At 41.7% G+C, this 24,402-nt stretch overlaps 1 protein-coding gene across 2 annotated transcripts in view; it reads left to right on the forward strand.

The window, feature by feature from the left end:
* The window catches only part of LOC109889579 (polypeptide N-acetylgalactosaminyltransferase 18), a 106,107-nt gene that overhangs the window by 20,481 nt on the left and 61,224 nt on the right, over nt 1-24,402 (forward strand). Inside the window, exons 2-10 of one of the 2 annotated variants that reach the window (XM_020481119.2) lie at nt 6,560-6,755; nt 6,856-6,892; nt 6,989-7,022; nt 9,270-9,453; nt 12,393-12,590; nt 13,106-13,220; nt 18,760-18,945; nt 19,114-19,251; nt 20,415-20,510. In XM_020481119.2, coding sequence (XP_020336708.1) covers nt 6,560-6,755; nt 6,856-6,892; nt 6,989-7,022; nt 9,270-9,453; nt 12,393-12,590; nt 13,106-13,220; nt 18,760-18,945; nt 19,114-19,251; nt 20,415-20,510 — 1,184 coding nt within the window. Of the gene's footprint in view, nt 1-6,559; nt 6,756-6,855; nt 7,023-9,269; nt 9,454-12,392; nt 12,591-13,105; nt 13,221-18,759; nt 18,946-19,113; nt 19,252-20,414; nt 20,511-24,402 lie in introns of both variants that reach the window. The other variant, XM_020481118.2, reaches the window with a different exon arrangement.

Below are 24,402 nucleotides of genomic sequence, written 5' to 3' on the forward strand. Positions count from 1 at the left end.
AACGATGCCCATTTGGACAGATTCAGTAGGCCGTCACACTATGTAAGCACATCAGGATGTGCTACAAATGGTGACTGATAGTTGAAAAGAACAGTTTGGCAAACAAAACTAAAGCTCTTGAAAGCGATGCATTGCAAATGGCTGATCATTATTCACGGTTGAGGAAATAGGTGGGAAGACCATCTGTTTAAATGATGATGAAATTAATCATTTCAGAGCCGAGGCACAGCGCTGCAGGCACTTCAGCACCACTGTTCCACAAGCCTTAGTGTAAAAGAGGGAACTTTCTCTGTGTGATTTATTCAAGTTCTGTAAACAAACAGATAAAACAAAGGCTTTGGCAAGAGAGAATTTCAATAGCTTTGAGAGCAAATGAGATTCTCTTTTTAAAAACCAAATTACATTATTTTAGGGGTATTGGGGGAGTTGGGGGAGCTATTGGGGGAGTCTACGAAGCCTTAAAGCGACAATCAGCAGTTAAAACAATAACAAAGTGTTTCGCTAAAAAGCTTTCAAATTCATAGATGGAGCTATGGTTCCAAGGACTGACCATCCATGATCTCAAAATTATAGTTTTTACAGTTTTTGAATGCTATAGTGTTTACTTTTAGAAACATTAGCGTAAAATAAGCTTCTATTTTGGGTTCTGATGCTATACCACAGTTGAATTAAGGCCATGAGGCATTTGTAAGTTATATTTTTCAAGGATCAATGGGTACCAAAGATGGATGTAGCAACTGCAGATTGTCCCTTTAACGGCAGGAGGCTTGTTGAACTGATGTTGTCAAGGGGAATGTAACTTTACCTCTTAGCCAGTAGGATCTCCCGTTACAATGTTGGAGAGAAGTACAAATCAGGCAAATAACTGCAACAGGAAATGTACAGTGCATTCGGAAAGTATTTAGACCCCTTGACTTTTTTAAAAACAAATTTCTAACAATATAAAACCAGGAAGTAACACATTTACATAAGTATTCAGACCCTTTACTCAGTAATTTGTTGAAGCACCTTTGGCAGCGATTACAGCCTCGAGTCTTCTTGGGGGTGACACTACAAACTTGCCACACCTGTATTTGGGGAGTTTATCCCATTCGTCTCTGCAGATCCTCTCAAGCTCTGTCAGGTTGGATGGAAAGTGTCACTGCACAGCTATTTTTAGGTCTCTCCAGGGATGTTCAAGTCTGGGCTCTGGCTGGGCCACTCAAGGACATTCAGAGACTTGTCCTGAAGCCACTCCTGCGTTGTCTTGTCTGTGTGCTTAGGGTCGTTGTCCTGTTGGAAGGTGAACCTTCACCCCAGTCTGAGGTCCAGAGCAGGTTACAAGTATCTCTCTGTACTTTGCTCCGTTCATCTTTCCCTCAATCCTGACTAGTCTTCCAGTCCCTGCCGCTGAAAAACATCCCCACAACATGATACTTCACCATAGGGATGGTGCCAGGTTTCCTCCAGATGTGACACTTGGCATGCAGGCCAAAGAGTTCAACCTTGGTTTCATCAGTCAAGATAATCTTGTTTTTCATGGTCTGAGATTCTTAGGAGCCTTTTGGCAAACTCCAAGCGGGTGGTCGTGTGCATTTTACTGAGGAGTGGCTTCCATCTGCCCACTCTACTAGAAAGGCCTGATTGGTGTAGTGCTGCAGAGATGGTTGTCCTTCTGGAAGGTTCTCCCATCTCCACAGAGGAGCTCTGTCAGTGACCATTGGGTTCTTGGTCACCTCCCTAAGCACTTCTCCTCCGATTGCTCAGTTTGGCCAGGCGGACAGTTCTAGGAAGTCTTGGTGGTTCCAAACTTCTTCCATTTAAGAATGATGGAGGCCACTGTGTTCTTTGGGACCTTCAATGCTGCAGAAATGTTTTTTGTACTCTTTCCCCAGATTTTGTGTCTCGACGCAATCCTGTCTCGGAGCTCTATGGACAATTCCTTCAACCTCATGGCTTGGGTTTTTGCTCTGACATGCACTGTCAACTGTGGGACCTTTTAATATAAACAGGTGTGTGCCTTTCCAAATCATGTGCAGTCAATTGAATTTACCACAGGTGGACTCCAAAGAAGTTTAGAAACATATCCAAGGATGATCCAAGATGCACCTGATCTCAATTTCGAGTCTCAGCAGAAAGGGTCTGAATAGTTATGTAAATAAGTATATTGTTTTATAAATTTCCAAACAATTCTAAAAATCTGTTTTCACTTTGTCATTATGGGGTGTGTAGATTGATTCATTTTAGAATAAGGCTGTTACAAAATGTGGAAAAAGTCCAGGGGTTTGAATACTTTCCGAATGCACTGTAGATAATTGTAGGGTGCATTTCCATAGAACAAGTCCCATGAGCACCAACGTGTGAAGTTCATAGCCGCTTATCAAATTAAAGATACGATTCTATATTTTTGGGAAATGAAGGCATAGGTAAAAAATGTTTTAACCATTTTCATCTTAAAAATGAGGCATAAGTAAAGGCTTTGATTTCTGGATAAACAGATGGAAAATTAGTCTTAGAAAACATCTACCAGAAAAAGTCTTGAAAGGCATCAGAAATGCATCAAAACACAGTGTCGACATAAAGACCCCTGCCAACTAATATCAACACTTAGAGTACACACTGAGTGTACAAAACATTAGGAACACCAGCTCTTTCCATGACAGACTGACCAGATGAACACCAGCTCTTTCCATGACAGACTGACCAGATGAACACCAGCTCTTTCCATGACAGACTGACCAGGTGAACACCAGCTCTTTCCATGACAGACTGACCAGGTGAACACCAGCTCTTTCCATGACAGACTGACCAGGTGAACACCATGATCCCTTATTGATGTGACTTGTCAAATCCACTTCAATCAGTGTAGATGACAGGCAGGAGACAGGTTAAAGAAGGATTGTTAAGCCTTGATACAATTGAGATATGGATTGTGTATGCGTGCCATTCAGAGGGTGAGTGGGCAAGCCAAAAGATTTGCCTTTGAACCGCGTATGGTAGTAGGCGTCAGACGCACTGGTTTCAGTGCGTCTCAAACTGCAACCCTGCTGGGTTTTTCACACTCAACAGTTTCCCTTGTGTGTCAAGAATGATCCACCGCCCAAAGGACATTCAGGCAAAGAGAAGGGGGAGGGGAATGCAACTCAATATTTGGAAGGTGTTTTTTAATGTTTTGTACACAGTGTATTTATATACAGTACACTTATTACTGCAACTGAATTGGCTACAATAGGAAATCCTAATAGTCACCAACCACAGTTGGGTCACCTGCTTACAGTCCTCTATTCCACTGGCATACTGTTATGTTCAGCTCATGACTGATTTTTCTCTTTTTGAGTTCTGGACAACCCATAAGCCCCCGTTCTTTCCATTTACTGTAACCAGCATCCTCACCCACTGAGCACCTGTGGAATTGCCCTAGGCCCATTGACTTGGAAACGTATAGTTATCCCCCCCCCAAATTTGACCTTTTTTTTTAAACCTTTATACTCAAAGCTGACAATGTAAGTCTCCAATAAATGTTAACATAAAAGTTGTACTACAATCTGTGACTCTCATCAAACCCAGAAGTGATGTATTTGCTCTGATGTAAATGCAGCATGAATTCAACTGTTTAATTCATAGGGGTAATGTAGATTCATACACACAAAGACAGACAGACATGCCCTCCAGACTGCTCTGTCGGTCTGTCAGCCAGTGTTATGTTCTAATGAGAGAGTGACCTCGTAAAATGACCAACCTGGAACTCACCTCCTACATTTCTCTGGCAACTCAGTTGTCCAAGACCATTTGCATAATGTAGTTTTCTTGTGGTGGATCAAGATATTGCCATTGGTTATGGTAACAAAATGATGGTAAAAATACTCCCCGCTTGCCATTACAAGTGGCACAAAATTTGATCTGATGATAATCTAAGTCCTTGTGACGTGCTGTGTTCCCATGAATAGATAAAAACAAATGTTTTTACATTTGTCTGAGTTTCATGATGCTGTAGCTATAAATTCTACCTACACTAATAATATTCATGTTCATCCTCGTTGCTCTCTGTGGGAGGAAACTCTACAGACTGTGAGTGTGTCTATATTGTGTTACTCCAGCTGAGCAAACCATTGAAAACAAGCCAGCGTTTTCTCAGCAAGGTCACTTCAGCCTGCTGTTTGCCATGATGACATCAGTGTGGCAGTAGCTCGTTGGGCTGTACCCCGGAGCTCACAAACCCCCACCACCTCCCAACCCTAAACAAATGACACTATATATGAAAGACTCTAGCCTCTCAGTGATCTAAGGGGGTAGAGGTACTGTACAAGGTTCAGAGGGAGGATACCTACCCCCAAAACTTTAAGGCAGTACGATAATCCGACTCCTACGTAGTAGGCCTCTGAGACAAGCTATAATCCCATTACTGTATTTGTACTTCATTACTAAATTACTTAAGACTCACGCGAAGTGGCTACTTTTCCCAGTCCAAAACGCTCCTGTCTATTGAAACCTTCACACGTGCCTAGACGGCTCCTCTTTTTCCACATGATTAACCAGAGGTCCACTATGGCCCAGAGGTGTGTTGTGTTGGGGGGGCCTAAGGCCAGGCCAGAACGCAGGGTAAACATTTACCCTGCTATTACGGCTGCTAATACATTTGAGGTGAAAAAAGACACTGAACTGAAAGCAATGACTTTTTCTGAGCTTTACATTATTACACAAATTTACTGAAAATAGGATTGTGTCAAATGATTTCATCTCGTAGATTGAGCAGATTGTATAATTTAATACTGAAACTCATCATGCGGAATGCACACATCTCCTTTACCTTCATTTGAGCATTGAAAAGCTACGGAATCTAGTCCATTTCCCATAGACGTGCTGTTGTTGACAGTATGGAGAAAAAGACTTGAATGCATGCCGTAGAAATATTCTGTTTTTAATTTCTTGTGGTATTTGTGTTCTACACAAGACTAGATGCACATATTGCACTCACTATTTCACAAAGCTACAATCATGTTTTCTGTTGTGGGCAAATATTGTTCTCTGTGCCCGCAAGGACTTTACGACACTGATCATTTTTCTGTTTTCAAGACTCCGGGAGAAACTGCTTATTGCACAAATGGATAATAGGAAATAATTACTATAGGTGCCTGAATATTTTATTTTGCCTCAGTTTAAATGTCATGGTGTAATTTCCACAGCATGCTATCGGTAATAATGGTCTCAAGTTGAGAAATAGGCTTTTACTAACAATATTCAATAAAAAATATGGGGATTGGAAATGCAGACAATTATATTGATGGAAGCTACAATCCATCTGCGGTATTAAAGCTGATCTACCCCCTAAAATATATATATTAGTACACTACTGTGCAAAAGTTTGGGGTCACTTAGAAATGTCCTTGCTTTTGAATTTGTTTGTTTAAAAATAACATCAAATTGATCAGAAATACAGTGTAGACATTGTTCATGTTGTAAATGACTATTGTAGCTGGAAACTGCAGATTTTTTTTGAGAAAAAGGACATTACATTAGTGTCTAGTTTGAGAAACAGACTCCCCACAAGTCCTCAACTGGCAGCTTCATTAAATAGTACTTGCAAAAAAAACAGTCTCAACATTAACAGTGAAGAGGCGACTCCGGGATGCTGGTCTTCTGGGCAGAGTTCCTCTGTCAAGTGTCTGTGTTCTTTTGCCCATCTTAATGTTTTCTTTTTATTGGCCAGTATGAGATATGGCTTTTCTTTGCAACTCTTGATTTTATGTTATCCATAAAGCCTGTAAATATTGATGATCTGACTCCATTTTAAATGAATTTAACACTGTGTGCGAAAGATTGTTGATTCAGACTCCAATTCTGTCAAAGAGACATTGTCATTGAATATTAACTCAGAAACCACACCTATCCATAGAAATATACATTTGATCAGAATCTGAGTGTTGTGGTGCTGTGAGGATCCCTTCATGTCAACATCCTCCTCCTCGGATGAAGTTGTACCCTCAGAGTAGCAAATGCTGGGATCCCAGTCATGGCAGAGATAGAGTTGGTGCTGAGAGAGAGTGCAATGCTGTGGTTATAATTAAATAACTCCGCCGACAATTAGCATTCATTATTTACCTGCACCGAGTCCTTCATCACTCGCTGTGGTTTGTGAGGACGTTTCCCGGCATCGTAAATTCCATTGCGTTACGTTCTTTCAGCTCGCAATACTGGTATTGAGTGAAGAAGAAACAGTTGTCTTGTCCAGACAATGTGATCTAGTAGGACTAACCGGTTTTTGTTTTGCTGCTTTAAGTAGACCACCGGCATAAGTAGGAATATGCAAGACTGGTATCAGTAGTCCAAGACTGGTATCAGTAGTCCAAGGCTGCAGTAACACATTGCAGCGTTTTAGATGGATCAATTCAAATGCTAATGCATTCTAGGAAGTGTGCCTGCTACAGTAATGTGATCGTGCTGAATACAGTGACTTTTCCCCCACTGGTATAAATCTTTTTCATGTAAGCTGCAGTATGCGGCATGAATGTAAACATTATTATTTCTATATCCCAGACACACACCATTTCACCACTCTCCTTTCTCTCACTCTCGCCTACAGAGGTGCCCCAGAAGGGTAGTGATGAAAAAGTAGTGGAGTCCCTCTCAGACTCCTCCCTGTTTGTCCACTGGGGTCATGACCTTGGTCCTGAGAGTCGCCGTGTGGCGCTGAAGAAGTTCCAGTACTACGGCTACAACGGTTACCTCAGTGACCGCCTCTCTCTGGCCAGACCCATCCCCGACCTCAGACCCGATGGGTACCTGACCTTATGACTCTTTTTGTTGGTTCCTTTTTTTATTGTCCATAAAAAAACAAGTTTCTTGTTCATATCTTGTCTGTTTGCTGTTTCTCCTCAGGTGCAGGAACATGTCGTACCCCACCAATCTCCCACAAGTAAGTATCATATTTATCTTTGTGAATGAGGCCCTGTCGGTCATCCTACGCTCCATCCACACAGCCATGAACAGGACTCCCTCCCACCTCCTCAAGGAGATCATCCTGGTCGACGACAACAGCAACAATGGTAACTCCTATATTTTTTATTTATTTAACCTTTTATTTAACTAGGCAAGTCGGGTAACTGGTAACTCCTATATTCCTACTAAATGTAGCTTACAAAGTATACACACTGCATTGTATACAGGAATCCATTCAGACTGCTTACTATCTTTAAACGAAACAACTTCTAAATCCAGGAAGTAACACAAAATGTGGAAAAAGTCAAGGGGTGTTAATACTTTCTGAAAGCACTGTATATCAATTCACACTTGACATTGTTGAGGACCGACAGTGCATCAGGAGTTTCTCTCTAATCTTATTACTGGTAATAAACTCATGTATCTTACTCCATACACATTTACAATATCTTTTAAAAAATGCGCTGGTGTTGCCTACCAATTTAATGGATTACTTTCACACGGCTCCGAATTAAGTTATTTGTTAGCCTAGTTATTTCAGCAGGACAGACCTGCATGTTGATCAGCTATAGAGCCAGAGGGAAGTGACAAGATTTGAACGGCTCCATTTGACCTAGACTGATCATTTCATATGAAGGTGTTTTTAGCTGCGTACTTTACTGAACATATCTGTTGAGATGACAAATGAGGGTCAAAAGAGTCCGGCAGAGGGATAAAACAAACAAAAAAAAACTTCTTTTGAATGTATCTTTTTATTGAGGACTCCTATTTCAGGATGTAAATGTTGAATCATTACATTAAAAGAGGCGCTTCTGTAATGTAAATTGTCTGAAAACGGAGCTGAATAGCTGAGATGCAGGAAATGAATCTGTAAAAGTTTCCTTTGTGGCCATTGGTATTCGAATTAATTCTTTGGCAGTTGGCTCACTTTGAACAATGTGACTCTTCCCGTGCTGTACAGTTTCAGGAGTCTGGCTAACAGCTCTCCATCCTGAGTGGGGTGTCTCATAGGGTCAGCTGGGATTACTTCCCATGACAATCCCAGTAACGAAATCGACCTTAGTCCTTTTATTTGTCCTTTTCATTTCTTAACAAGTTAAATGACTGTGGGCCTCCCGAGTGGCGCAGTGGTCTAAGGTAGTGCATTGCAGTGCTAGCTGTGCCACTAGACATTCTGGGTTCGAGTCCAGGCTCTGTCGCAGCCGGTCGAGACCGGGAGACCCATCGGGGCGGCGTACAATTTGGCCCAGCGTCGCCCGGGTTAGGGGAGGGTTCGGCTGGCAGGGATGTCCTTGTCCCATCCTGCACTAGCGACTCTTGTGGCGGGCCGGGCGCAGTGCACGCTGACACGGTTGCGGCTGGCTCCTGGTTTAAGTGGGCATTGTGTCAAGAAGCAGTGCGGCTTGGTTGTGTTTCGGAGGACGCACGGCTCTCGACCTTCACCTCTCCCAAGTCTCATCGCTGCTTCTCCCATACGGACAAGACTGTAACTACCAATTGGATACCACGAAATTGGGGAGAAAAAGGCATAAAAATTTAATTACTGTATTTTTACAGCTAACTATCACTGGATATTACTTAATAGCCATGGTTGTATGATCAATATTGCCATCCAAAACATGTCTGAAAGCCATTTTCCCATGAACTCCAACACCACTGTAATGAAAACAGACATTGATGTCCGGTCCTCGCCCTTCATGCCCCAATCACTCCATCTGGTTGCCATGGTGAGACACTGCCGACACGTCCACCTAGCAAATGAAAGCAAACAGGTGGCAGATGGAGCTTGTGGGAAAGCAGAATTGACTTCCTTCAACCAGACGATGCTGATAGACATCAATAATCACAACCGTAATATTATTTGAAATCCCCTTTACACCGTGGAATAAATAGAATTTGGGACTGTAAAGCACTTTTCAATTGTGTGGTTAGTCAATAGGCCAAGGTACATGCCTTCAGCAGATTTCACAGGTGCAGGATATTATATTCTACTGTATCTTAGTCTGAGTCCCTGACATTGCTCGTCCAAATATTTATATATTCTTAATTCCATTCCTTTACTTAGATTTGTGTGTATTGTGTTTATTGTTGTGAAATGGTTAGATATTACTGCACTGTTGGAGCTAGAAACACAAGCATTTCGCTACACTCAGAATAACATCTGCTAAACACGTGCATGTGATCAATAACATTTGATTTGACATAATGAGAAATACCTGCACGCGGTTTCAAGGCTTCCCATTGTTGCATTTAACAATGTTTCAGCCACTGTGGTTCTTGTTAAGGTCAGACAGACTCTATAAAATGTCTCTCCATTTTTCTCTTTCTGTACTGTCTATTAATGTTTTCTGTAGCTGAGCTGAAGGAGAACCTGCAAAACTTTGTGAAGGAAACCAACTCCCAGCGGCCAGACTTCATCAAGGTGGTCCGCCACGACAAGCAGGAGGGGCTGATCCGCTCCCGGGTCAGTGGGTGGAGGGCCGCCAGCGCCCCCGTCGTGGCCCTGTTCGATGCCCACGTGGAGTTCAACATTGGATGGTAAGGGACTGGAATGCCGCGTGTATGTTCCAATCTATCCAACAGCTTAAAACATTTCATGTCTAGTTATGATCTTTGCTGTATGTGCGGTATAATTGATATGTGCTGCATTTTCTCAGTAATTACTTAATAGAGCTATTACATAACTGATTAGATGAGAGGGTTGTCAGAATAATATATGTGACTGCCCTCAGCGCTGGAGTGCTCAAAGGGTTGACGTACTGGTGACTGGAGTTGAGATGTGTTTTTCATCAAGGTGTTGTTCATGGCAATGTAGTGAAACAGGGCTTTCTGTCGTCTGACAGTTTATGTGCCTGTTAATCATTCTCTCCACAGCTTGACAGGTCGACCGACCGACACGTATATCTCTGAAGAGCCTGGGCTCAATCCCAAAAAACTCCTGAGGTGCTTTGGTACAGCTCTCGGAACAGACATTTCAGAGGCCTTCTCACTCTTCTGAGCTACCAGATATTGTGTCTTCGACTAATGAAATCATTTGGCTCAATGCGACGGCAGTGCTTGAAAAGGAGAGCGCATGAGGCTCTCAGCCGGTCTTTTATGCAGACAAACATGTTGACTATTCATTTTAACGTTGATCTGAGGCCTTTTATATAGAACAAGTCTGATGCTATTTGTGTTGTCTGCTGATGACCTCCATACGTTTTTGTGGAGCTCTAACGTTTTTATTTTGAATGATTGATTGAAAAATGTCTGTCATTAAACGAGAGGGTGACTGACTGCTATATTTATTTATCACGTCACTCTATTCTACATTAAATGATCAGAAACTGTGCACATTTAGTCAAATACCAGTTAAGTGCCAGTCAGATTAAATAAATAAATAAGGCCTGACACTATTGATTTCACATGACTGGGAATAGATATATGCATCTGTTGTTCACAGATTAAATTAGATTTTCAAACTAATAAACATTTTATAGAACATTTTGTAAATGAATAAAAAAAACATATGTATTGATTGCGAATGTCTTCACATCCTAGAGTCTCCAGAGTTAATTGATGAAGCACCTTTGGCAGCCATGACCACAACTGTGAATCATTTTGAATCTAATTTTACCAACCTTGCACAACTCTTATAAGGGTCCATAGATTTTATTCAACATTACTCAGGCTCAGTAAATTTGATTGGGATATATACCAGAACTATAAAAATGTATGCACTCACTACTTTGTCACTCTGGATTAAATATAAAAATGTATGGACAAGAAAATTCAAACCTTGTCTCTGATTTTCAAGCGGGTTTAAGTCAGGACTGAGACTGGACCATTCAAGAACACTCACCTCCTCTTGGAAAGCCATTCTGGTTTGTCTTTGGCGTTAAAATGTGTGTAATTGTCCCGTTAAAATAAAATAAAAATTACTAAGCCAGTGTTAGGTTTTCAGAAGACAATGGTGGGTTTATCTCTAACTTTCATATTTCTTTTGATCCTGACAAACTCCCCAGTCCCTCCCGGTGATGAGCATACCCGTAACATGATGCTGCCACCACAATAGATTCCCAACCAAATTTACTGATCTTGAGCAATTTTACCAAAAACAATGGATAATACAGTATGTTGCCATAAGTGTTGTGCAAAGTTGGTAGAATCTTATATACTGAACAAAAATATATACTGAACAAAAATATAAACTCAACGTAAAGTGTTGGTTTCATGAGCTGAAATAAAAGATCCCAGAAATGTTCTTCATGCACAAAAGCTTATTTCTTTCAAATTTATTTCACAAATATGTTTACATCCCTGTTAGTGAGCATTTCTCCTTTGCCAAGACAATCCATCCACCTGACAGTTGTGGAATATCAAGGAGCTGATTAAACATGATCATTACACAGGTGCACCTTGTGCTGGGGACAATGAAAGGCCACTGAAATGTGCAGGTTTGTAAGACAACACAATGCCACAGATGTCTCAAGTTTTGAGGGAGCGTGCAGTTGGCATGCTGACTGCAGGAATATCCACCAGAGCTGTTTTTCAGAGAACTTGATTGTTCCTTTCTATACCATATGCCGCCTCCAATGTCATTTTAGAGAATTTGGCAGTACGTCCAACCAGCCTCACACACAGACCATGTGTAACCATGCCAGCCCAGGTCCTCCACTTCCGGCTTCTTTACCGGCCGGATTGTCTGAAGCCAGCCACCCGGACAGCTGATGAAACTGAGGAGTATTTCTGTCTTTAATAAAGGCTTTTGTGTAGAAAAACTATTTCTGATTAGCTGTGCCCCTGCCCAGGCATGTGAAATCCATAGATTAGGGCCTAGTGAATTTATTTCAATTGACTGATTTCCTTATATATGAACTGTAACTAAGTAAAATCATTAATTGTTGCTTGTTGGGTTTTATTTTTATTCAGTATAAATTATTCACAGCTGAAATGGCTGCCAAAAGACATGTGCAATCAGGACATGGGAGGTGGGGTGTTGTACAATTTTATTTCACTTTGAAAATATGGAGTAGGTTGTGTAGATCTGTAAGGGGAAAAATCTAATTGAATCCATTTATTTTTTATTGAAGGCAGCCCAAACCTTCACTAGGCACTCAATGTTGTGATGATAAGTGTATTTCCTTAGCTGTGGCTTTTACTCATGTCTGGATTGTGATCTGACATACAATACATGGCCATATTTATCCAACCTCATTTGTTTCCCTCACCAAATCAACACGTCTCAAACTCCAAATCGGCTTAATATTCTGTGTGTGGCCCGGGATACTGGAAGCTATAGCCATAGGCCGAGATTCCGTAATGAGCCATTAACAATTAGTGGCCAGGATGAAAGACCCTCATTCCCGCTGTTTCCCCATATCTCCTGTGATGTTAAGGAAATGCTTGTGTTCACCCTCATATTGTTTTCATTGAAAAAGACACCAAATGTATCTCACAGCAACACAATGTCCCACTATGCCTTGTCTTCCCTGCAGGGCCGAGCCAATTCTTCTCAGGATCAAGGAAGACAGAACGCGCATCGTCTCGCCGTCGTTTGACAACATCAAGTATGACACGTTTGAGATCGAGGAGTATCCGCTGTCTGCTCAGGGCTTCGACTGGGAGCTGTGGTGTCGCTACCTAAACCCGCCCAAAGTCTGGTGGACCCAGTACAACCACACCGCCCCTATCAGGTCACTGTCAGCAAAGACTTAGGAATCAAGTTGTCTTGTGCTATTTCACAGGCACTGTGTTGCATTGAGAAACCCTCACAATGTTGTCTGGCTTATTTCATTTTAATAACAGAAAAGCTCTGACGAAGGCCGTGAGGCCCATACGTAAAGCTTATTAAAGAGCATTGATACTATCGAGCAGTGTGCGGGTTCCTTCTTTTTTCTCATCTTAATAACAGAACCAGTAAGAACAATGTGTGTAAACCTGTTGCATCAGTTTGATGTAGATCAAAGCTCTTGTTTTCTTTCTCCTGGTTGATTTAGACAGCTGTTACTTAGTAACATGTGGGTAATCCTCATTCTTGACAACAACAAAAAATAAACAGGTTTATTATTGAAAACATATCAAGAAATCAAATGTGGAAAATCTCCAGCTGAGCTCAGAGGTGTTACAAATACGCTAGAAAGTACTAGGAAGTAGTTCATAGAACCACTGCATAATTGACTGTTTCTCTCTTTTGATTTCTTTGTACCAGGAGCCCAGCTCTTATTGGCTGTTTTGTGGTGGACAGGAAGTACTTTGAGGAGATTGGCCTATTGGATGAGGGAATGGAGGTCTATGGTGGAGAAAATGTGGAGCTTGGCATCAGGGTGAGTGGAGTGCAAAATAATTATAATCCGCTCAGTAATATGCCAAATCCTAACTTGAGATCGGTCCCCCATTGACATCTATGCTAAGAGTCAATAACAGCAACCAAAACTTAAAAACAGGAAGCAAACCAAAAAGTTTTTTTTAAAAATCTAAATAGAGCGAGCCAATTAAAGGTGTTAACCCTCTACATCGCTCAGCCAACTGGAGCCATGTGCCACCTGCTCTTAAATATCCCCTGTGCCAGCACAGGTGAAATGCCCTCTGACTAACGAGATGACAAGCCCGCACAGGTGTAACACATACTAATGAGGTGATGCCAATCGGTGCACCTAAAGTCCTGAGGTCCAACCTCGAAATATAAATGGAAAAACCAAAACCTGTAACAATAATTTACACAACCTGAGTTACGTACAAACCCGGAATATCAATTTAGGATTTGGCCTATATTGAGGACTCTTGGACTCATTAGTGTGTGTAACAATCTGCTGCATGTGAGTCCCTGCTGCACTGCTGTCTGTTGCTGGACGATACAGCCAGTCAGCTCAGCTCAGCCCCTCCCCGCCACATAGCGAGCTGAAACTCAACCAGCTCAGCGACTTGCACACTTCCAAAGAGCTAAAAGTACATCAAACGAACCCTTAGAAATGACTGTGACATACAGTGGGGAGAACAAGTATTTGATACACTGCCGATTTAGCAGGTTTTCCTACTTACAAAGCATGTAGAGGTCTGTAATTTTTATCATAGGTACACTTCAACTGTGAGAGACTGAATCTAAAACGAAAATCCAGAAAATCACATTGTATGATTTTTAAGTAATTCATTTGCATTTTATTGCCTGACATAAGTATTTGATACATCAGAAAAGCAGAACTTAATATTTGGTACAGAAACCTTTGTTTGCAATTACAGAGGTCATACGTTTCCTGTTGTTCTTGACCAGGTTTGCACACACTGCAGCAGGGATTTTGGCCCACTCCTCCATACAGACCTTCTACAGATCCTTCAGGTTTCGGGGCTGTCGCTGGGCAATACGGACTTTCAGCTCCCTCCAAAGATTTTCTATTGGGTTCAGGTCTGGAGACTGGCTAGGCCACTCCAAGACCTTGAGATGCTTTTTACGGAGCCACTCCTTAGTTTCCCTGGCTGAGTGTTTCGGATCGTTGTCATGCTGGAAGACCCAGCCACGACCCATCTTCAATGCTCTTACTGAGGGAAGGAGGTTGTTGGCCAAGATCTCGTGATACATGGCCCCATCCATCCTCCCCTCAATATGGTGCAGTCGTCCTGTCCCCTTTGCAGAAAAGCATACCCAAAGAATGATGTTTCCACCTCCATGCTTCACAGTTGGGATGGTGTTCTTGGGGTTGAACTCATCCTTCTTCTTACTCCAAACACGGCGAGTGGAGTTTAGACCAAAAAGCTTTATTTTTGTCTCATCAGACCACATGACCTTCTCCTATTCCTCCTCTGGATCATCCAGATGGTCATTGGCAAACTTCAGATGGGCCCGGACATGCGCTGGCTTGAGCAGGGGGACCTTGCGTACGCTGCAGGATTTTAATCCATGACGGCGTAGTGTGTTACTAATGGTTTTCTTTGAGACTGTGGTCCCAGCTCTCTTCAGGTCATTGACCAGGTCCTGCCGTGTAGTTCTGGGCTGATCCCTCACCTTCCTCATGATCATTGATGCCTCATTGATGGTCTTGGCCATTGTGGAGAGGTTGGAGTCTGTTTGATTGAGAGTGTGGACATGTGTCTTTTTATACAGGTAACGAGTTCAAACAGGTGCAGTTAATACAGGTAATGAGTGGAGAACAGGAGGGCTTCTTAAAGAAAAACTAACAGGTCTGTGAGAGCCGGAATTCTTACTGGTTGGTAGGTGATCAAATACTTATGTCATGCAAATGAATTACTTAAAAATCATACAATGTGATTTTCTGGATTGTTTTAGATTCCGTCTCTCACAGTTGAAGTGTACCTATGATAAAAATGACAGACCTCTACATGCTTTGTAAGTAGGAAAACCTGCAAATTCGGCAGTGTATCAAATACTTGTTCTCCTCACTGTACATGCACACTCCACATTAGTGAGACCCACACAGTGCGTCTTGTGCTGGTATTTGTGCCTCCTTTCCCTTGCAGCTTTGTGGTCCTGTGGCATCAAGAGGGAAGGGAACAGCCTTCTCTTTGGTAGGTGTCAAAAATCCCTTCAAGACTGGGTGTTAATATAATGATAATGGGTCATATCAGCTGTTGTCAAGCTGTCACTCCATATACTGTATCATACAGTAGCTTTTCTGATTGGCTAACTTCATCCTGCCGGAGGGTGAAATGTGCTCTCTAGCAACTATATTGCATTAGGGACCTGGCTGAATGGGAAATACTTATTGTGTGGAAATATGGCAAAAGTTTGAGGACTCTCTATATAATCCTATTGACTGAAATTGTGGTATAGAAATCCATTGAATCGGAGGAGCATAAAGATCACAAGTATGCTGGAGTGACTTTTCAATACAGTAAGGCAAAAGTTCAGGGACCGACCGATTTTATTGTTGAGTTGAGTGTATGGCTAACTTGAAATCCTCTATGGAATGGCTTATCTGCGCTCTCTTAACAGAATCTATGTGCGCGAGTGCTTACATAATCACCTCTAATGTTGCAGATAACAGACATCCAGTCATGGATCGTCCGTTGCCAGTTATTATGTAAATGAGGCATTTTCTTGACAGAATCAGGAACTGCACATCTGTCCACTGGGCATTACATCCACCTTAATGAATAGCTGTATTTAGGCCCGCCAAAACAAGGGATGGGATTTTTCTGTTTTTCTACAGATTCTTCCTCCCTGGTACCCAATAACCACATGCTGTGCTTTAAGAAATACTTTATTTATAGATCTATCTTCATTATGTTTGTGTTTTATTTACTGCCATTTGATTATTTTAGCATTTTATCTCAGCAGGCAGACTTCACAATTTACAATGCATTTGTTAGTTAGGCCCCACTCAACATCTCAATTAGCACATTTTTCCTTTGAGCTCCTGACCAGATTGTGTGTTTAGTTTGACAATGAACGTCAGGGAAAAACCAGTCAGAACTCATAACTGATATATTTCTAGTCTCAGCCACTATTCGTCATACCTTCTACAGCCAGGTGTAATGTTGTCTGCAGATAGTTGTCTCCAGTCCAAAATTGTAGGCATGTGCCCCATTTATAATCCTCATAAGAAGGATTTCTCTGAGAGAAGAAAAGGGAGAGTTCTTGAGGGCTCTACTCAGCAAGAGTACAGTGGGTGGACGAAATAAACATACAAACACACGAAGGCTGATATTACACAGTATACAGTGAGGGGGAAAGTATTTGATCCCCTGCTGATTTTGTACTTTTGCCCACTGACACAAAAATGATCAGTCTATAATTTTAATGGTAGGTTTATTTGAATAGTGCGAGCCAGAATAACAACAACAAAAAAATCCAGAAAAACGCATGTCAATGAGGGAAATAAGTATTTGACCCCCTCTCAATCAGAAAGATTTCTGGCTCCCAGGTGCACACTCTTAACGGGAGTGCTCCTAATCTCAGCTAATCTCACCTGTCCACAGAAGCAATCAATCAATCAGATTCCAAACCCTCCACCGTGGCCAAGACCAAAGAGCTCTCCAAGGATGTCAGGAACAAGATTGTAGACCTACACAAGGCTGGAATGGGCTACAAGACCATCGCCAAGCAGCTTGGTGAGAAGGTGACAACAGTTGGTGCGATTATTTGAAAATGGAAGAAACACAAAAGAACTGTCAATCTCCCTCGGCCTGGGGCTCCATGCAAGATCTCACCTTGTGGAGTTGCAATAATCATGAGAACTGTGAGGAATCAGCCCAGAACTACATGGGAGGATCTTGTCAATGATCTCAAGGCAGCTGGGACCATAGTCACCAAGAAAACAATTGGTAACACACTAAGCCGTGAAGGACTGAAATCCTGCAGCGCCTGCAAGGTCCCCCTGCTCAAGAAAGCACCTATACATGCCCGTCTGAAGTTTGCCAATGAACATCTGATTCAGAGGACAACTGGGTGAAAGTGTTGTGGTCAGATGAAACCAAAATGGAGCTCTTTGGCATCAACTCAACTCGCCGTGTTTGGAGGAGGAGGAATGCTGCCTATGACCCCAAGAACACCATCCCCACCGTCAAACATGGAGGTGGAAACATTATGCTTTGGGGGTGTTTTTCTGCTAAGGGGACAGGACAACTTCACCGCATCAAATGGACGGGGCCACGTACCGTCAAATCTTGGGTGAGAACCTCCTTCCCTCAGCCAGGGCATTGAAAATGGGTCATGGATGGGTATTCCAGCATGACAATGACCCCAAACACACGGCCAAGGCAACAAAGGAGTGGCTCAAGAAGAAGCACATTAAGGTCCTGGAGTGGCCTAGCCAGTCTCCAGACCTTAATCCCATAGAAAATCTGTGGAGGGAGCTGAAGGTTCGAGTTGCCAAACGTCAGCCTCAACCTTATTGACTTGGAGAAGATCTGCAAAGAGGAGTGGGACAAAATCCCTCCTGAGATGTGTGCAAACCTGGTGTCCACCTCCAAGAAATGTCTGACCTATGTGATTGCCAACAAGGGTTTTGCCACCAAGTACTAAGTCATGTTCTGCAGTGGTCAAATACTTATTGCCCTCATTTAAAATGCAAATAAATTTATAACATTTTTGACATGTGTTTTTCTGATTCTTTTGTTGTTATTCTGTCTCACTGTTCAAATAAACCAACCATTACAATTATAGACTGATCATTTCTTTGTCAGTGGGCAAACATACAAAATCAGCAGGGGATCAAATACTTTTGTCCCTCGCTGTACATTGTATGCTAAATAAAAGCTCCTCATAACGCTGTATAGTAAGTCGCTTTACAAAATATGGTGATTTGTAAAAGCCATTTGGAGACGGTTGTGCACTTAAAAGCGTTCATACTATGAGTGTGGTAGCACCACAGTTGTCTGATGATTTGAGTGAGACGTGGCAGACAGTCAATATGTCACAGGTCATTTACTGACACTAGCTAGGTTTCCATCCATTTGGTGACAAATTTCCAAGCGAATATTCTATAGTCTGCATGAAAACAATATGCGCATTTTCTCACCCTGTGAAGTTTATCATAACTTATTTAATCTGTAGCTTAATAAACTGCATTCATTCCCGAGTCGTAGTGGGAGGACCACAACATATCATCGCGTGACTCCAAGTTTACTTTGATATGGTTATTATATCAATATTTGCGCATAAAGGCATTTACATAATACATTTTAATGACACAAAAAGTTTACCGACAAATTCGCTGTTTCCATCAGGCCTGTCGTAACATAATTGTTACCCGACATGTACTTGCATAAAAAGGATGGAAATCTGGATACCTCCTTGTATCTAACCCTATGTGTACTACTGAGCTCTGAACACTTCCAGGGCTAGAACTCAGCTTCCTACCTATTTAAAAATATATATTTTATTTGGACCATTTTTGTGTGTAACTTCAGGTATGGCAGTGTGGGGGCAGTGTGGAGGTCCTACCTTGTTCTCGGATAGCCCATATCGAGCGTGCTCACAAGCCCTACACTCAAGATCTGACTGCTCATGTGCGGCGGAATGCGCTGAGGGTGGCCGAGGTGTGGATGGACGAATACAAGAACCACGTTTACATGGCCTGGAACATTCCTCCACAGGTAAAGACCATAGCCTCCTGAGTTATTCCTGAAAATTGCGACCTGGCCAGGAAAACTCCAGGCCCGAGTCATTTCAGTCTAAATGTGTATTCCATAAATGTTCTATGTAAAAAAATTTAAAAAAATAATAATAAGTTGTCATGTGGGTATCCATGTGTCTCTTTCTAGGACTCAGGGATTGACATAGGGGACCTCACGGAGAGGAAGGCTTTGAGGAACAGACTGCAGTGTAAATCTTTCAGGTGGTTCTTGGCCAACATCTACTCTGAGATGAGAACCTACAGTGACACTGTTGCTTATGGAGTGGTGAGTATGTTATGCCATTTTCATGTGTTAAAGTCCCTTTTCCACTTGCGAAATCTTGAGGCATTTTGTCATTTAGAAAAAATGTCACGTGAGGACTAGTTTATCATCGGTATATTGGCAATGTCAGTCATAAAACGTGATGCTATAGTGTGCATGTAGTGTGAGGCGTGCGTACTGTAAATGCTGATACAGTCTTTTGCAATATCTTAGCGAGAACATAAAACATTACTATCCTAGGAGTCCATTTCAAGCCACAGCTTGTGGACAATACCTCCATTGAAGCAAAGAAAGTTTGAAGATGCCTGAAATAAAAAAAAATAGGTCCGTTTTATTGAAGTATGAGTAATGACATTGTCCAAGAATAAGCTGCCCGCCCCTCTTAACGCTTTGCTTGGTTGTTTGATGAGCACTTCACATCACAACTGTGTTTGAATTGTTTGATGCCAAACCATGACACTACTGAGCATGTGTGGGAGTCAAGCTGTGCATGTGATTATGTTGGCAGCTATCAAAACAACTTGGTGAAACGCATACGAATACATATTTGACAAGGAGGTGACCACTAAATCTCACATGATTGTTTTCTGAAAAATGAACATGATAATCTGAAGTGCACTGTTGAGAATGACATTAACATAACAAGGACATTATTCCACAGTCATTTATTGAAAAATGACAGAATATAGAAAAATAAATAAGGCGTAGTAGAGAAGTGAATTTGTTATTTCTTTTTGTAGCTGTAGCTCTAAACCCTGCTCCAAACTGCACATTTCTCCTGACTCTCAATTTGTGGTCAAACAGATGCTGCAGGACTATTTTTGTCGCAATTATTTAGTGGAAAAACGTATTTCTTCCCTTGTTGATGTGAGGATAATGGAAGCCAATTGTTTACACTATTGTGTTTTGTCTTTCGAGGCTAACAGTAATTAGCCTAGTGCTTCCATTTGTCAAACTGTTCGTCACACAAACCAGTTTTGTGCTGTATCATTCTATTGTTAAAGGACTAATTATTTCATTGGCGTTTGCCAGATGGAAGAAGGCCGAGCTTAACGGCTTTTCAGAAAACAGATTGTCCATTAACGAGCTTCTGCGGTCTTAATCCGTCTCAGTCCCTCTTTCCTGGTTATTGCATTATTTTCCTCCTCTCTGTCTGTCTCTTCCAGGTAAAGAACATGCTGAGGAATGACCTGTGTCTAGACCAGGGGCCTGACTCGGACAACATCCCCATCCTGTACCTCTGTCATGGGATGACACCACAGGTGAGTGACCTCTAACCCCTCTATCTGTAAGGTCACTCCCAACTCTGTCCTAATGCAAACACCACAGCAATTATTCCTGGGTCTTTTCCCCACATACAAAATAAGATTGTTGCCCTAACTATGACTCAAGCTATTTATCCATGTTTCCTTGTCCGTTGAATGTAAAAGCTCTTGGAAAAGGTGTTTCTCAATGCCTTGTGCTTTTATACGACTTGTTCCTTTTACCTCTTTGGTAATGTGCTGGATTTTAACGCATCATAAACAATGAATGTCTGGCCATCTACATAGTCACATTGCATAATTCATAATTGCAACTAGACAGTCTGGTACGGCATCTTGAGTTTTTCTGAGGACACTATGTTCCATTATTGCCGGAGAAGTCAATATAATCGACTGGTGCCTGAAATGTTAAACCATAGAAGGAAATCAATCTACACGGATGTAGCTCTCCAAACTGCTGCACTTTCACTATTCTGTCTCGCTGTCGTTATACATTTTCATTTTTTCCCTGAGACGTACATTTGGCTCATGATAGATAACTGAATTATTATGTATAACACTTTCATGTGATTTTTTTGTTGTTGCTGAAACCCAAAATATGAGATTATCAATTGCGAAGGTGCTGAAGTCCAAAATGCAGTTTAGTTCTAGACAGTAACTCTACAGGAATGAATGTAGAATACAAACAGAGATTATGTTTTACATTGGGTATTCAGGCTGAATCCTGCCTCTGTACTATGATGGAGTGTTAGGGGTTAGGATAAGATACCATTGCACTCCATCAGTGTGTAAGCCTATACAAACTCTATCAGAGCATTATCTGGGTATGGATGGAGGTGAAAGGTGGTGTTGTAGCGTTGACTATCATTAAAAGTGAAGACTGTTCAATTATCAAACCAATTCTCTGTGTAATTATTCCGTAATTAAACAAATCACTGAATAGTAATTAACTAGGAAGTTGGGGCACCTTGGGAAAATGTTTGAGTCTAAATTTCCCGAATAGAACTCTTCAGATATTTTATCTTATCGATTACAGTCTTCTATTAATGTATTATTACCGGGGCAGTGGTCTGTCGCAGCCGGCCGCGACCGGGAGGCCCATGGGGCGGCACACAATTGGCCCAGCGTCGTCCGGGTTAGGGATGGTTTGGCCCGGCAGGGATATCCTTGTCTCATCGTGCACTAGCGACTCCTGTGGCGGGCCTGGGTGCAGTACACGCTGACCAGGTTGCCAGGTGTACAGTGTTTCCTCCGACACATTGGTGCGGCTGGCTTCCGGGTTGGATGTGCATTGTGTCAAGAAGCAGTGTGGCTTGGTTGGGTTGAGTTTCGGAGGACGCATGGCTCTCGACCTTCACCGTTCCCGAGTCCGTACGGGAGTTGCAGCGATGAGACAAGACTGTAACTACTACCCAATTGGATACCACGAAATTGGGATGAAAAAGGGGCAAAATAATTTAAAAAATGTATTATTACCTCATCATTCCTGAATGTCGCAAACCCTTTATCTGCAATAACCTTAGCATCAAATCATGAATCAGCGATATACAAATTGGCTTAATTATTTATTTACAAGCTAACTAATCAATCGCAGAATTACATAAACACACACACAATAGGTTATACATTGGTTACTAACATGACACAAATTCAAGTCCCTCGTGGACGAAATCGATATGACGGCTTGGTAGAAAAAGGAAAGGGGTGGGGACAGCTCAAGAGCGGGGTAACTCAGTGGGCCCACTGTAATACAGTTGATAGCTACACAATGCTAATACTTTTAACATGAACAGCCACGTATTTGAAAATAAATAGCAATTTACATATGTTTACATATTTACACTTGTAAATATCTTTAGTTTGTAGATTATTTCACCATTTCAGCGTGGGGATGATCTCCACTTTTTCTGGTCATGTCCTTTGGTAGAGTTGCCAACCATTTCTGGTCTCTAGAGCAAGGTAGAATCACTTCACACACCAGCGTCACCCAGCACAGTGGTTAGAGCGTTGGGTCAGTAACCGAAAGGTTGCTGGATCGAATCCCCGAGGTGACAAGGTAAAAATCTGTCATTCTGCCCCTGAACAAGGCAGTTAACCCATTGTTCCCCGGTAGGCTGTCATTGAAGGTAAGAATTTGTTCTTGACTGACTTGCCTAGTTAAATAAAGGTACAAATATTTATAATGTTTTGCTCTCCAGAGAGTAGTAGCCATTTCAACATGGGGACCCGGTCCCGGCGTTAACTTAACTAAATGTACATTTTGTCACACTTCCTTTTATTCTGGAGTAGAAAAGGGGGCGTTCCATGACACCGATGTAAATGTCTGTGGTCACTGACTAGTTATAACTTTATATGAAAACCCAAACTCTCATTTAGAAGGCTAACATCACATTTCATCTTTTCAAAAGTGTTCCTATACTCAATCATTTATTTTATACAACATTCAGATGCAATCCCCATAATTGAGAAGTGTATACAAAGAACGGAACAGTAATGTGTGTCTCCTGTCCTTCATGAGGTCACCAAATGAAACAAACTCAACATGATTGTCCCTTAAGTGTCCACTGACTACTCCAACTGCTTGGAATACAGAAATACTGTTCAATTATTCAACCTTTTTGATGTCCAAGTGTCTCTCTGTGTTCCACAGTTACATTCCAATCTTCATTACTACTGAGCCCAGAGGCAGTGTATTTTACGACCGCCATAAAGCGGGAGAGAGAGGGAGGGCACTGTAGAGCGGACCCACTGCAACCTGATCCTTCAGATCTTCACAGGAGAGTTATGACAGTGGTGAATGTCATTGACCATGAACCAGCAACCAATCAGAGTGATGGCTTGTCTACTATGGAGGAGGTAGAAGAGTATTTCCTGTGGGAACGGATGGTCTGCCATGCCACTAGGAAATGTCTCGCCTCCAGTAGCGATGTGTGGGTAAAATCTCTGGGGAAGCCAAGCCAGAGAAAAAGCCATATTACAACCTATGTGTTGTGAAAATTGCGTTGTTTGCTCTGTAACCTTTTAGGCCTATATCATGGTGGCAAGGCATATGAACTAAGGCCCATACAATAAGATGACAGTGGCAGAATAAATTCAACCACCCCTTTTGTTTCATCACAAAGCCAGAGGGCAACTTGTGTTCAGTGAAGTCCACAAAGCAATTAGCTTTTAACAAAGTTACTTGACCTTCAGCATGGTCAAGCAAGTTAATGTTACCCCCTGAAATACAACCTTTTGATTTAGTTCATTTTAAGACTTATTGTTTGGAACAACGTACTCTACATGTACATCCCATTTCCAGAATGGGCTCTGTGCTAATTCTGAAGTTATAAAACATTTTATTAGCACTACCAACACAGTGAATGGTCAATATATTCAAAGTGAAGTCTCTCTGCTGGTGATTTGTTGAATGTGCAACCCTAAAGGAGGCTTGTGATTTGGTTAATTACCTATTATGTAAATCTATGTATAAAATGGGTTATATCAATAAAAGTACCAGAGCTCCCCCAGGAAATGTGATGTTTGAAGGGTATATTGTTCCAAATATAATTTCTTTAAGTAAGAAATATCAAAAAGGGTCATTTTATGATATTTTTTATTGAATAAATGAATGTCAATGTTTTTTTCAGAATCTAGACATAATACATATTTGAGAGAACATTAAAAGGAGTATATTGATACCAAGATGTTGTCTGTATAATGCACGGTTCACAGATCATAGGGTCTTATAGGAGGCATGTATACTGTAGGTATAAAAAATACCTAAAATGGCTGCTTAAATGCAAATGTAAAAAGCATGTCTAACATGTCTAACACCCAATTAAGTTTCTATGTGTAAATTGCTAAAACAACAATCTGAGATACCAAAAATATTTTTCGCTCCAGTTGGCAT

Source organism: Oncorhynchus kisutch, linkage group LG4 (assembly GCF_002021735.2).
Source record: "Oncorhynchus kisutch isolate 150728-3 linkage group LG4, Okis_V2, whole genome shotgun sequence".
Lineage (NCBI taxonomy): Eukaryota > Metazoa > Chordata > Actinopteri > Salmoniformes > Salmonidae > Oncorhynchus > Oncorhynchus kisutch.